Source organism: Zerene cesonia, unplaced genomic scaffold (assembly GCF_012273895.1).
Source record: "Zerene cesonia ecotype Mississippi unplaced genomic scaffold, Zerene_cesonia_1.1 Zces_u007, whole genome shotgun sequence".
Taxonomy (NCBI): domain Eukaryota; kingdom Metazoa; phylum Arthropoda; class Insecta; order Lepidoptera; family Pieridae; genus Zerene; species Zerene cesonia.
Genome location: NW_024045137.1, coordinates 1,115,992 through 1,131,230, shown reverse-complemented (window position 1 = coordinate 1,131,230; position 15,239 = coordinate 1,115,992). Strand labels below are relative to the sequence as shown.

At 36.0% G+C, this 15,239-nt stretch overlaps 2 protein-coding genes and 1 non-coding gene across 4 annotated transcripts in view; 1 reads left to right on the top strand and 2 right to left on the bottom strand.

Annotated features, from left to right (window-relative positions):
- Positions 1-1,947: 1,947 nt before the first annotated feature.
- Positions 1,948-6,729, bottom strand: LOC119839025 (60S ribosomal protein L32). The gene is made up of 3 exons (XM_038365193.1): positions 6,514-6,729; positions 3,840-3,949; positions 1,948-2,143 (listed from the first exon to the last, which is right to left on the bottom strand). Exons 1-3 carry the CDS (start codon positions 6,626-6,628, stop codon positions 1,964-1,966), a joined length of 405 nt encoding a protein of 134 aa, XP_038221121.1. The 5' UTR covers positions 6,629-6,729; the 3' UTR covers positions 1,948-1,963.
- LOC119839071 lies at positions 5,001-5,133 on the bottom strand. The gene has a single exon (XR_005288229.1). It is a non-coding gene; the product is annotated as a small nucleolar RNA psi18S-841/snoR66 (small nucleolar RNA).
- A 1,465-nt stretch (positions 6,730-8,194) lies between the features above and the next one.
- LOC119839026 (single-stranded DNA-binding protein 3) overlaps positions 8,195-15,239 on the top strand; it is a 14,687-nt gene continuing 7,642 nt past the window's right edge. For both annotated transcript variants that reach the window (XM_038365194.1, XM_038365196.1), the window contains exons 1-4: positions 8,195-8,674; positions 10,142-10,354; positions 11,252-11,407; positions 13,064-13,249. In XM_038365194.1, coding sequence (XP_038221122.1) covers positions 8,329-8,674; positions 10,142-10,354; positions 11,252-11,407; positions 13,064-13,249 — 901 coding nt within the window. In that variant the 5' untranslated portion in view covers positions 8,195-8,328. The remainder of the gene's footprint in view (positions 8,675-10,141; positions 10,355-11,251; positions 11,408-13,063; positions 13,250-15,239) is intronic.

Genomic DNA, 15,239 nt, shown 5'->3' with positions numbered 1-15,239 from the left:
CTGTGAGGGTGTGGTAACTTCCCCGGTGCGAGCTTGACCCAATTTTGTGCCGAAGCAGTGCTCGACTCCCACTCTAAATAGTGAATTAACTAAATGGTTTCACTTGCTCTTATTCAAAGTATACGTAAGTAACTTATTTAATACTGGCGATCGAGAATCGCCATTATTAAATAAGAAATATAATCAGGACAAAAAGATTAGCTCATGAAATAATAGCATTGTTAACAATCGATCTCTATCTATCCGTTTAAAGTTTGCCAAAAGATTAGAGAACGAATAAATCTTACTATCCTACTAGTATCATAAATGCGAAAGTTTATGAGGATGTTTGTGTGTTTGTTGCTCTTTAACGCAAAAACTACTGTACCGATTGCAATGAAATTTGGTACGTAGACAGCTGATCAACTGGAATAAGATATAGGCAACTTTTTATCCCGATATTCCAACGGGATACGGACTTACGCGGGTGGAACCGCGGGGCGCAGCTAGTAATATGATAAGCACATGAAGTCATTGTATTCTCATCTAAACTTGATAAGTGTACAAAGTTTGATTTAAATCTATCCGTTTAAAGTTTGACAAGATGAATAAATGAGATAATAAATAAAGTGCATATTAATTAAATTAAGTATATATATATATATATATATATATATATATATATATATATATATATATATATATATATATATATATATATATATATATATATTAAAATTAACCTTTTTTATTTGCAAAACACATACCCTACTAACTTTATCACATTTTTATAAACGTGCTTTATAAGATGACACGTTATTCATTCTTACATTCATTTGTGTTTGTTACACATACATTATATATACATTCTTTTGTGTTTGTTAGGAAATTATTGGCCTTTTAGTCCTATTTTTGTATTTGGAGTAGTAGCTATGCCTCATCCCCATTTCCTAAGTCCCATTATTTACATAAATACTTTTAAGTCAGGACCTGATGATGGAAACTCAGGGAAATAGAGAAAAAAAACAACTAATTCTTAGCAGTAAATTTCGACAGAGTGTCAGCCAAGTCTATTGGTAGAGGATAATAGATAGATACTAAATAGAATCAAAGTAATAAGTTATTACATACTTATCTACTGCCTACTTGGAAGCGCTTATGGTATATTAATATATTTTTAAATTTTTTGTGGTTTTGAAGTCGGCTTAATTTTTGTATAAAAATATACCTAAAATAAACTGAAAGTGAAATATGATTTTTCTCTCAACTTTACAGCAAATTTATTTAAATCAGGTACATAAATTATATTATACCTATTGACAGTTTAATTTTGTTTGACCGAGAAACCGACAGAAACGATTACTATATAGATAACGATTATAAAATTTTAATAACAGATGACGCTATAACCAATATTAGTTCGCTACTCTAAGAGTTACATACTTTTGATACAAGATGTCGCTAATATCAGTAACTCGCACGGAGGTATAACATTTCGTATCTTTAGTGCTACAATTTTGAACATTAGATATAAATAATTTAAATAAAAAATATATAATTTATAAAGAGAACGAGTAGTAGTATTTTCGCGCGTTCGTGACATTGACAGATCATATTGGCGCGTCGGCGTTTTATTTGAATAAATAAATAAATATTTATTTGAAGTCAGTTTAGTCAAACTGCTCTAGAGTTTAGGGTTACCGACACAGGTATTTTTAACATAACATTTACTTGTTATTGTATCATATAAATTCCTTTGTAACAATTTTAGTTACCAACTCCTCCGAAACGGCTAGATCGATTCTTATTATGTTGATATGATTTTTCTTTTGTGTGCATATTGGGTATGTCTGAGAATCGGCCGACATCTATTTTTCATACCCCTAAATGATAACAGTAAGGCACACCACCGTTTTCCGGGTCAGCTAGTAAATAAATATACACACTCAACAAAAATAAAACATCATCAACTATAAACGTATATTTATTCATTCTCCTGGCTGCGGAGGCGAGCAGCGGCGTTGGTCACCCTGATGCTGAGCTGCTGCGCCCTCTCCACGATGCTCTTGCGGTTCTTGGACGAGACGCCGTGCGCGATCTCCGCGCAGTACTTCCTGTTTTGCATCATGAGGATTTCCAATTCACGGACGTTGTGCACCAGAACCTGGAATTATATTTCAAGATTTATTTACTTTTTCGCTCTCGGCTCGACTCGCTTTTGCCGGCGGCTATGCACGCTTCAGATTCCAAGTAATTTAATAGGTGTCTTTATACATATAAATCTTCCTCTTGATTCAATATCTATAAAAAAAACCCCCATCAAAGGCTGATGCGCAGTTTTAAAGATTTAAGCAAACAGAGTATATATAATATAAGTAATATGTATAAAACTACCTTTTGAATCTCTCTATCCGTTAAAAGAACCCCATCAAAATATGTTCTGTACTTTTAAAGATCTAAGCATACATAAATACAGACGCGGGAAGCGACTTTGCTTTATACTATGTGATGATACTATTGTGACTATGATATGGTTTTTGTAGAATACAATTTATTATAAATAAAATACAATATACCCCCCTCCCCCCCGCGCATGCTGCGTTTCTTTCCAGACCAATTTAATAGTCTAAGATCCGGTCGCGTGATTTATACGTTCATATGTTTGATTAATAATATATAATTTTTATCGATATTTATAACTAAACCAATGCCGATCCACAAAAGTTGCCCATCCAAATTTGGCCGCAATTAATTTCAATTAAAATGTAATCATTTATTTATTTTTGAACTATTACGTTCACTTGTAATTGTTAAAAGATAAATTTAATTAGAAAGAAATGTACCTGAGATACCGAAAAAGTTCAAGGTGCCATCTCTCACTTGGCCGCAACCTAATGTCAGCCAGGTGTAAACAGGTATACTTTTGTTAAATATATACGTTCATAATGTATTATCATGTTATACATACCAAATCGAAGATTATTTTTTTCTCTACATGATGAGATATAGGTGCCTATGCAAAAATGCCCGCAAATCGTGATTGCCAGCGATTAAAGATAAATAAAAGCAAGAGAAACTTACGATTAATACTGTTATAATTATAATTAAAATAATATTGAAAACACTAGTGTTATAGATTAATTATTATGACATATTATTTTTACTGCTCAATTTTTGGAGAATTTTAAACTCGAAGCAAATACCCGAGGTACTAGTTGAGCACCTTATCTATAGACGCACGCGCAGTAGCATAAAAACGACAAGTAGCTGGCATGCTCTATCTTTATTTGACAAACAGTATTAATCGTAAGTTTCTCTTGCTTTTATTTATCTTTAATCGCTGGCAATCACGATTTGCGGGCATTTTTGCATAGGCACCTATATCTCATCATGTAGAGAAAAAAATTAATCTTCGATTTGGTATGTATAACATGATAATACATTATGAACGTATATATTTAACAAAAGTATACCTGTTTACACCTGGCTGACATTAGGTTGCGGCCAAGTGAGAGATGGCACCTTGAACTTTTTCGGTATCTCAGGTACATTTCTTTCTAATTAAATTTATCTTTTAACAATTACAAGTGAACGTAATAGTTCAAAAATAAATAATTAATTACATTTTAATTGGAATTAATTGCGGCCAAATTTGGATGGGCACCTTTGCGGATCTGCATTGGTTTAGTTATTAATATTGATAAAAATTATATTTTATTAATCAAACATATGAACGTATAAATCACGTGGCCGGATCTCGTACTATAAACTCTAACGCGTATTTGAAAGCTGTAAATTCCATTTTATAGAACCCTTACGTAAAAAAAAAATACATTTCTAAATAGTATACAGTTCATTACCTTGCGGAAGCCGTTGGGCAGCATGTGACGGGTCTTCTTGTTTGAACCGTAACCGATGGTTGGCATCAAGTACTGACCCTTGAAGCGCCTGCGCACTCTGTTGTCAATACCTGGAATTGATCAGTTTTGTCATGTGTGTGGATGAGGAAAATTTTAATAACCTAGGTCCTAGAGGTACGGGGGATTAATACTATACAAACTAGCTGTTTGCTCCGGTTTCACCCGTGGTACATATATAGCCTATGTCACTCAGTGTAATTGCAGCTATCGAATGGTGAAAGAATTTTTTTGAAATCAGTCCAGACATTCACGCCTTATGACGTGACCAAGGGAAATAGTGACTTATTTTTATAAACACATAGATTACTGTGATCATATTCATTTTTCTTTACATCAAATTAGCTGTTCGCCCCGACTTCGCTCTTTGTACATACATAGCGCCCATATCCCTCAGTGAATTTGCAGATTCCTAATGAGTGAAAGAGCTTTTGAAATCGGTGTAGTGGTTTTTGGGTGAAAACATTACAGACATATGGAAATACAAAAGCTTCTTCTATCTAATATAAGTGTAGAAAAACGAGACAAGACCTGCATCCGACTAAGATCAACTAAGTTTCCGATTGGGTTGTTTCACAAGAATCAATTAAATCTTTATGACAGAAGCTATACATTCAAGTCAATCACGCTGAAACTACTGAACGGATTTTGAAGAAATCTGGTATACAATCAGGGTGAGTAGTACATGAGCTGATTTGGTTGATCCTTTTTATATAAAATTATGCTAGACTAGATATGTCGCCAACTTCCGAATAAAGTAAAAATCATCAAATTCGGTTCACCCAGAAAAATTATAAATTACCAAAAATAAAAATAATCAACCAAATTGGGAACCTCCTCTTTTATTTGAAGTTGGTTTATAAAGTCACTAGCTGCGCCCCGCGGTTTCCGCGAAATCCGTATACCGCAGGATTATCGGGATAAAAAGTTGCCCATATGTTATTCCAGTTGTCCAGCAATCTAAGTACCATATTTCATTGCAATCGCTTCAGTAGTTTTTGCGTGAAAGAGCAATAAACTCGGACACATCCTTACAAACTTTTGCATTTATAATGTTATATATATAATATATGTATTAGTTTAGTAGTAGGATGTTCAAGTGATAAAACTGTATCTACTAATATGACCGAACCGCCATGTCTTAGCTGATCGGAATAGGGTTTAGTAGAATTTTATGTAGCAAGGTAACAAATTGTAAATAACATATCAATTATGGTTATCACAGAGTGCCCTTGCATGTATTGGATTGAAGTTATTAACACGCTTGTATTAGCTTCATCATTTGTATCCATGTAATAGACTTCTTTTGGCCCCATTTAGATTCACTCTAATAAGAGATTTAATCTGAAGTTTGTGCACTTATCAAGGAATGATGATTATACAATATTTTCATGGGTTTATCTTATTATCCTAATTAGGATCGCCAGGATTAAATAATTTCCTTTTGTACAATACAGTTATTAATACTAATATTATAAATGCGAAAGTTTGTAAGGATGTGTGTGTTTGTTACTCTTTCACGCAAAACCTATTGAACCGGTTGCAATGAAATTTAGTACTTAGACAGCTGGGCAACTGGAATAACACATAGGCAACTTTTTATCTTGATATTCCTTCGGGATATGGACTTACGCGGGGGAAACCGCGGGGCGCAGCTAGTAGTTAATACATATTATTGAGTGTGATTGGTATGAGAGCAGGTGAGACAAATTGATTCTAATCGTAATCATAAACAATAATTTTTGAGGGTTTTTTTATTATATTCATTTTTATTAAATACTGATTTCAGTTATTATTATGCTAATCTGAGATATTAATAATGTTTCTCAACTAATACTATAAAGAAGTGACATTAGAGTTTTTGTATGTATTTGTTTGTAATCTTTTCTTACAAATACTTCTGGAGTGATATATTTGTGTCATAGTCTACCAGTACCACAGGCGATGATGGGGCGGACCAATACTCACAGCTAATTTTGAAACAATTTCAAGAGGATCTATCATGCCCAACTGTATAAGGTAATAGAACATGCAATGTGTGACACTTATTTTTATTTTATAAATCAAATTAAATGCTACTAATATTATAAATGCAAAAGTTTGTAAGGATGTGCGTGTTTGTTACTCTTTCACGCAAAAACTACTCCACCGATTGCAATGAAATTTTGTACGTATATATCTGGACAACTGGAATAACATATAGGCAACTTTTTATTCTGATATTCCTACGGGATAAGAATTTACACTGGTAAAACCGTGGGGCGCAGCTAGTCTTTTTTAAGTAAGAGTATATGTGTAGTATAACGGTGGGACTGAAAGTATAAGTGTTAGATTAATCGTGTGCGTTGTTTCATTTATATTGTTAAAAGAAATAGATGAATAGAAAATAGGGATAAGATGTGAAAAACCGCGACAAGTGAGTGACTACCATTGAAATATAACCTCAAACGAATATTATTTTCATAATCATTTCGATCTTCAACCACTTGTATGGAAGTTTTCAAATATATTTATCATGTATCTGAGCATGAAACCTAACATAACTAAAGTAAAGTGTAGTTATTGTTTACAAAAAAAAGCACAAAATGTGACCAAGTTACCAATAACATTTACGTACCTCTTGGCTTACGCCAGTTGCGTTTAAGTTTGTCATAGCGGTCGGACTGATGTCTGATGAATCTTTTCGTCCTTTTTTTGACGATAGTCGGCCTATATACTGGTCTGATTGCCATTTTGACTTTGTTTCTGTAGGGAAACGCGGCTGTGAACCACGCGGTGACACGGCCGCACGAAAAGGAAGAAGGAATAGACAAGAACAAATATTCCTAGAGTTTCAGTGCGTTTTCAATGTCACAAATACTATTGGAAGGAATAAAAATGATTTCTATTGTCTATGGCTTGTAGATGAAAAAGAGTTGCCATTCAAAGACATTTGTTAAATTTTATGCTTAGTTGGTCTTCATGCAAGTCAGTATGAGTCAGTTGATCAGCGCAAGTATTTAAAAAAATAGGGTACTGACGTACGTTAGCTCCTTCTTTGATTCGGTTAAAATAAACAAATTCTTAAACCTTTTAAAATAATAACAGATATCACACTAATCATACTTCACACTAATATTATAAAAATTAAAGATTGTTTGTTTAGATGTTTGTACGTCGATCACGCTGAAACTACTCAAAGGATTTTCATGAAATTTGGTATACACACAGAGTATAACCTAACTTGGGTAGTAGGATACTTGTGTCCCGATTAAATGTTCCTTTGATATAAAATGGAATCTTATTATCCGGGCGGAGCCGGGACAAGCGTCTAGTTTGTTAAATAATAACGGATGACTGTAACCCTACAATAAGGTTTTCAAGCAATAAGAGTCAGCATTTTTAACTCCAATAAAATCACGACACGCTAACTCACCCTACTAACCTATAAACCAAGATGGGAACTGTATGAGAAATCCCTCAAATAAAACGTTACAAAAATATAACATAGTTGTACTTTGATGAAATAGACAAAAAGAGGTTTTTCTTGCATTTTTCCTGTTCCCAAGGGATTTCCATGAACTATCCTTGTATCCTTTCTCTGGCCTCCAAATCAAATTTCAACTCAATCGGTTCAATGGTTAAGGCGTAAAGAGGAGACAGACAACGATAACTGTTTTCGTATACATAAAATTTATTGAGATAAGACGCTTCTTCAACTAGACCTTAATTTATTTTATTAGCATAATCATGGAAAATTTAGTCTATAGGTACTGGCAACATTTGTTTTACATTTAAACATCTACATGTATTATAAAGAGGAAGAATTTATATTTTTGTTTGTTTGTTCGTTTGTAATGAATAAACACAACTTGACGTATTATAAAAATTCTTTCACCACTACAAAGCTGAAACTTCACTGAGTGACAGGCTGTATGTGTATCACGGGCGATGTAGCCGGGGCGAACTGCTAGTATATTAATAATACAGTTCTTCTTGTTCTCACGTAAAGCATATCAGTCAGTACTCAACATATTAAAAACATTTATTTTTACGTTGACTTAAAAATATTGCAAATTGTAAATTGTTATTCCTGCTCTTCATTATGTAATGAAAGACAAAATATCTTTTCAACTTTAATAAACCCTTTGAGTATACATTTAAAAGTTACAAAAATTTAATAAAAACATGTTTTGTTATTATTTGATTACAATGAACAACTAAATTTATCAATACAACCAATGTATTAAGATATCTGTGCGTAAACATAGACAACAATTTATGACATTACAAATAATGCGCTGTAGGAAATTGAGAACAATCCGAATTCTCTATGCCACAGACGCCAAATGTCGTCATCGATCAATGACATTTTGTGAAGTTGAATTTATTGATATAAAGCGTTAATGTAAATAATAAACAATTCCAACATAAACGTCGGCTTCCAGTCGATATGTATGCCAAGGGCAAAGGCTCTACGGTACCTTCGGACGCTCAGGCTCGCGAGAAGTTGGCCCTCTATGTGTACGAGTACTTACTGCATGTCGGGGCACAGAAAGCGGCGCAAACATTTCTCTCTGAAATACGATGGGAAAAGAACATAACGCTCGGCGAACCCCCCGGGTTCCTACATTCCTGGTGGTGTGTGTTTTGGGATCTTTATTGCGCCGCGCCAGAGAGAAGGGACACATGTGAGCATTCGTCAGAGGCGAAGGCTTTTCACGACTACGGCTTCGTCAATTCAGGATACGGTGTTAATGGAATCGGTCACAACGCTGGCCCGGCGCCTCCAAACGACGGTAAGCGAGTTATTTTTAACATACACGCTATGGGAACAATTTGTTTTTCTTACGCCAAATTGGAATTCTAGGCCATTATGTTTTTTATCATTGTGTGCAAATAAAATAGAGTTTTCGACGTTTTACATTTGGAGGTAGCGTTTTACGACGTCTACTTATCTTAAGTCTTGGGAACTGTACATTTTACTGTACAAGTATTTTTTTATATGTTATGTCTACATATATATCAAACTTGGAGTACTAGATGTGGTTTATGAGTGTTTAAATGGAATATGAGTAGTATATGATGATATTTTCTTCATTTGTTAAAATTAGTATGTGCATAAAAGACTTCCACACTTAATGTCTGTTTACTGATCTATCAGTTAACTTAAGTGAATTAGAGTTGACTCAAATTATTTGATGCTACGACAATTCTCAGTTAATACATTGATAACACTGAAAAAATAATTTCTGCAATTTTTTCTGTTAAAGGAAATTTCCAACGACCTTGAGTCTACAAAACAATATGTGATTATACTCAGAAATATTCCACAAATATTTGTTAAACTTATCAAGTGTACTCTTATTCTGACAATGGATAATATATGTTTGATATAAAAATCACAAAACTAGTTATCTAAGGTTATTCTTACTGTTAGATATTAATCATTATAAGTGTGTTAGTATATACAATATATATTATACTAGCTTTATAGTCAAAGAAAAAGATACATTATTCTAGGATTTTTCCTACATTGCTGTGGGTTCCAAGATCTCTCTAATGCCCTATTTTTTTGTTTTGGTTCACAAAGCAGTTTCTATAGAGAAGAGCCAGCAATAAATTGTGCAACTCTGTGAGGAGTTACCACTCCAAATTCTACAATTCCCTATTACACTGAAAAAGATTCATGTCAACACATTGAAAATCCATAATACTACAGTCAAAATGAATCTATAGATATCTATGTGAAGCACCAGCTTTCAACTTTTATAAATTAAAGTTTGTGTCTTATAATGAATTGTTGACTTTACAACGTCTTTTTCAATATTTTGAAGTTTTCATTTGCACACTGGACGCTCGTCCCAACTCCGCCCGGATAATAAGATTCCATTTTATATCAAAGGAACATTTAATCGGGACACAAGTATCCCAATAGAGTATTTATCTGGATACAAAGTATCCTATCATCCAAGTTAGCTCATACCCTATCTGTGTACCAAATTTCATCAAAATCCGTTCTATAGTTTCAGCGTGATTGACAAAAAATAGATAGCCTTCAAATTGTCACCACTAGACCAAATTTAAATGAAACCACACACAAGGCATCAGCTTTCAATTCAGAAAAAAAACACCTAAATAGGTTCACTCAGTGGAAAGTTCTGGGATTACAAACCAAAAAAACATAATGCAGTCAAATGGATAACTTCCTTTTTTGAAATTGGGCGATCATAGAATGTATTCAATGATACATTCCGATATTCCAGGTATGGGCGGAGGTGGAATGCCGCCCGGATTCTTCCCCAACTCGTCACTACGGCCGTCGCCGCCGGCGCCCCATCCGGGCTCCCAGCCGTCCCCGCACGGACCGCAGCCGCAATTAATGGGGACCGGGCAGCCCTTCATAGGGCCCTGGTACTCGGGCGGGCCGCGATCCGCTGTCAGGATGGGCATGGGCAATGATTTTAATGGACCACCAGGTATGAAGATTTAGAAATAAAAGAAGATTAAATATTTATTCAACACACACATACATACACGAAACAGATCATAATAGAGAAAATAGCTAAACTCAAACTTAAACATTTATTTATTTCTTCAATTAGACTTCCTATAGAAGCACTTCTGAATTGTCATAACACAGTTATAACATTTAATTTTATTGTGTACTAGCTGCGCCCCGCGGTTTCACCCGCGTTAAGTCCGTATCCCGTAGGAATATAGGGATAAAAAGTTGCCTATATGTTATTCCAGTTGTCCAGCTGTCTACATGCCAAATTTCATTGCAATCGGTTCTGTAGTTTTTGCGTGAAAGAACACACACACATCCTTACAAACTTTCGCATTTATAATATTAGTAGGATTTAGCTAGTGTAATGTAAGTATGTACTGTATGGAGAGAAATTAATTCTTATGAAATATAAATATGTAGTAGTTTTTCTTTTTAATTCATCACAATTTATGACTAATCTTAAAATCAATGAAGGAACTTATTATTAAACCAGTAGTTCCTGAGATTAGTGTTTTCAAAAAAACAAATTCTTCAGCTTCATAATATACGTATATATGAAAAATATTATTTGTATCATGTCTGTCATACCAAATTTTATTGCAATCGCTTCAGTAGTTTTTGTGTGAAAGAGTAACAAACACACACACATCCTTACAAACTTTCGCATTTATAATATTAGTAGGAAGGATAGTAGGATTATAATATTAGTAGGATAGTAGAAGTAGGATTGTGTATCTAGTTTCTATTTATAATCGAAGGACTTCGATCGATCTTTATATTAATAACATCAAGTGTAAAAAATGGGTGTTAACCACTGAGCCAGCGCTGCTGCAAGATTCTATATGTTACATAATCCCCGCTGCAGGGCAAGGCATGATGGGCAACTCGCTGGAGCGCGGCGGCGGCGGCGGCGCGGGCATGCTCGGCGGGCCGCGCATGACGCCGCCCCGGCCCGGCATGGGGCCCATGAGCCCCGGGGCGTACGCGGCCGGCATGCGCGGGCCCCCGCCGCAGGGCGCAGGTGGGTGACCCGTACGGGGATCGAGGGTGTTATACGGCGTGATCGGTCGTTAGATGGGTGTGTTTGTGGATGAAGTGGAAAAAAAAAATGTTTGTTAAAGTAAGTAAGCGCTACCACCGCCCATGAACATTTGGAGAGGCGTAAGGTCCATTGCAGACCTTACGCCTCTACAAATGGATTGCTGCCTTTAAATTGGAAAGGGCTTAAGAATGGATTGTTGAGAGGAATAAAGGAAAGGACTGGGAAGGGTAAGGAAAAGGATATGGGCCTCCGGCTCCCCCATTCGTCGAACGAAATACAGCGGTATGTTATTCCACGCCGGTCTTCTGTGAGGGTGTGGTACTTCCCCGGTGCGAGCTGACCCTATTCGTGCCGAAGCGTGCTCGACTACCACATACAAATGTACAGAATGGTGGAATAACGATTGATATTTATTTATCTATTCATATAAAACAAAACTACAAAAGACCTCAACATACTTGCTAATTGAACAATTGACTGTCTTATTGCCATATAGCGATTTCTTCCAGACCAACTTGATATTGTTATATTTTTCTTTATGGCCGTCGTTTTTAATGTATGTAATGATAATTCGATAACTGGAAATTTGTAGTATTTTATTTAGCGTTTATTGTATTATGTGTTAGACGGTCGTCCCGGCTCCGCCCGGATATCAAGATTCCTGTTTTATCCAAAGGGAGCATTTCATCGGGATGAAAAGTATCCTATCACTCAAGTCAGCTAATACCCTGTCTGTATACCAAATTTCATCAAAATCCGTTCAGTAGTTTTAGCGTGATTGACGGATAAACATCCGAACAAACAAACTTTCACATTTATAATATTAGTGGGAGAGTGTGATGTGACTGATGTGATGACATACACACACACACACACACGTTAATACGGTTTATTTAAAATTTACATATTATATCTAGTTAAAATACTTAAGTTACAGAAGAGATTTTTTTTAAACTTACTATAACTTACTACTCCATATTTTGTAGATTGAAGATATTTAGATTTTTTTGTGGGGCGTTTAATTTGTCTATACAGAAGTATATACAATGCAATTTGAAAAACTTTGTCCGTCTGTCTGTCTGTATCTCGAATGAGAATCACGCAAAAACTACTGAACGGATTTTGATCGAACTTAGTAGGGTTATAGCACGTACTCCAAGGAAGGATCTTAATTAATATTCATCCCGGAAATCGATTCGGTGCCTGCGAGGGGAGGGGTGGAAGTCAATCTAAGTATTTATTGACAAACGCGAACGAAGTCGCGGGTGCAGCTAGTTTTTAATATATTTTTCATTTACGTTACGTAACGATACGTCTTACGTCATCAGCCCATAGATGTTCCTACTGCTGGGACACGGGCCTCCTATGAGGGTTCAGGCCATAATCCACCACGCTGGCCAAGTCACATGTCGTCGAACTTTTTGATTCTCGGACATGCCGGTTGCCTCACGATGTTTTCCTTCACCGATTTAAGCAGCGGTGATGTTATCCACATGTGCGGATAAATTGAAAAATCAATTTATTCCCCGCACGCTTGCCCGCCCGGTCTCGAACCTTCCAAGTTATCGATTTTGAAGGTCAAGGTCGAGGACCAGTGAGCCTTTTTAATTTATTCACGTGCCCGTGCGCGCGCAGGCATGCCGCCGATGGGCATGGGCCCGCGCGGCGCGTGGGCGGGCGGCGGCGGTGCGGCGGGCGGCACCGCGCCGCTCAACTACAGCGGCGGCTCGCCCGGCGCGTACGGCGCGCCGCCCGGCTCCAACGGCCCGCCCGGCCCGCCGACGCCGATCATGCCCAGCCCGCAGGACTCGTCCAACTCCGGTGAGTGACCGCCGCGGTGGGGTTTCGGGTTGAGTTGGGGAAAAAATTGGGGATTTTTTTTTTCTGGAAATTTTTTTTTTTTCGTTTTTTGCATTTTTTTTTCTTTCGTTCGTTATGTTCAACTTGAACTACACTACTCGGTGTTGAAAGTTCGTAACGTTTTAAAGAGTTTTGTGAGTAGTTTTTTTTTTGTTTTTTTGTGATTTCATGATTTGATATTTTTTTTTTTTGAAAAACAGTGAAAGATATTTATGGGAGTGTAGTGACAAATTTTTTTCTTGGTTGTTTGTTATTGAAAAGGTTGGCCAGTTTGTATTTTTTTTTTTCATAGAAAGTATATAAAAAACTGGCTTACTTGTTGGTTACTACAGTTGATTTCGTGACATAGCCGTATCTATCTAGTTTTAGAAAAAACAAAAAATATAATAATATCACGCTGCCTCTGATTTAATGCTTTGAGTACATTAGATAAGTTACTTAGCTTTGTTTAGACATTCACTTAATTACTTGCTTAGACTTAAGTAACATTAACTTAATTGTCATTAAAATATGCTTTGAATTTTTGTCCTTATTCACCACAACATAACTTTTCTGTAACATTGTCTTGTTTTTAACAAACTGTTTTTGTCACTAAAACAAAACTATTTTCAGTTATTTTAACATTTTTTTTAACAAATTCCTCACCATTTTCTCTCAACCCTTCGCTAAACTGTTTCAAATGAAGCTTTTCAATTTAAAAAAATCGATTTCAATATTCGTATGATATGAGCTAAATACCAGAATCAATTGCCCAATGACTCTTCAAGTTGTGTTACGTTCTAAGCGAACCATTTTCACTTTTTCACTATGTAGCACAGTCTGAGGGTAGTTAAATATCATTATCATCATCACCATCATCACCATCACCATCATCATCATCATCATCATCATCATCATCACCATAAGCAGCAGCCAACATTTATTCCCACTGCAGGCGCACAAGCTTATGAGGTTTCAGGCCAATCGGTCACCCAGGCCTAGTGCGGGTTGACAGATGTCACATGTCGTCGAACGTTTGACTCTCGGACATGCCGGTTTCCTCACGACGTTTTCCTTCACCGTTTCGAGCAGCGCTGATGTTATCCACATGCGCAAAAAAAAAAATTGAATTTCTTTCTGCACCCGGCTTCGAACCCCCGACTTATCGTATCGTATTTTCGTGTGAACCTCACCACTAAGCCACACGTGCTCTTAAAGCGTGATTTACAATGCCTTAAAGTAAAAGGCACTGACTCAAAAATAGTAAAAAAAAAAACGATCGACGTCAAAGATTTAAAGTTTTCCACATCATCCTCATTCCCCCCTCTTCTAGAATATACGCAACCATTTCACAATTCCACTTCAATCATAACCCACATACTTCACTTTATCTTTCGTTCGCTTGCTTCATTCTCGCATCACCACGTTCACGCTGCGACCGTCGTGCGAGTTTCTTGCGATCAAATCGTAGTGTGTAGCGCAACGCAAGGTTTACGTATATCGTCTGACAGATGTCATTACAAAAGTCACTTTTGAATTTGATTTTTTTTTTATTTTTATCTTGCGATTTTAATTGAACATTTTTATAATTAAAAATTAATTCCGTCCGTCTTAAATAAATTATATGACATCATACAGTGCTTTTATCGACGGTCGCTGCGTCACTAATGCTTCTTCTACATTCTTTTCACGTATCCACACTTGAGAATGTTTAGTTTAAGGGGTAGCTTTCCAACTAGAATATTAACGAATTTAAAAAATGAAAGAGGTTTTATTAAGTGTAAGGTGTGATTCAGCAAAAAAGAACATGTGTTTATCTATGGGCCACTTTAATCTGTCAAAAATATGACACGTATGTAGTTACAAGTTTGTCTATGGTCTCTAGTTGGGAACCTACATGTAACACCCTGGTTGGAAGTCATAAAACGAGATCAAATAACGCTTGACTACATCCATTAGAAACTTTATTTAT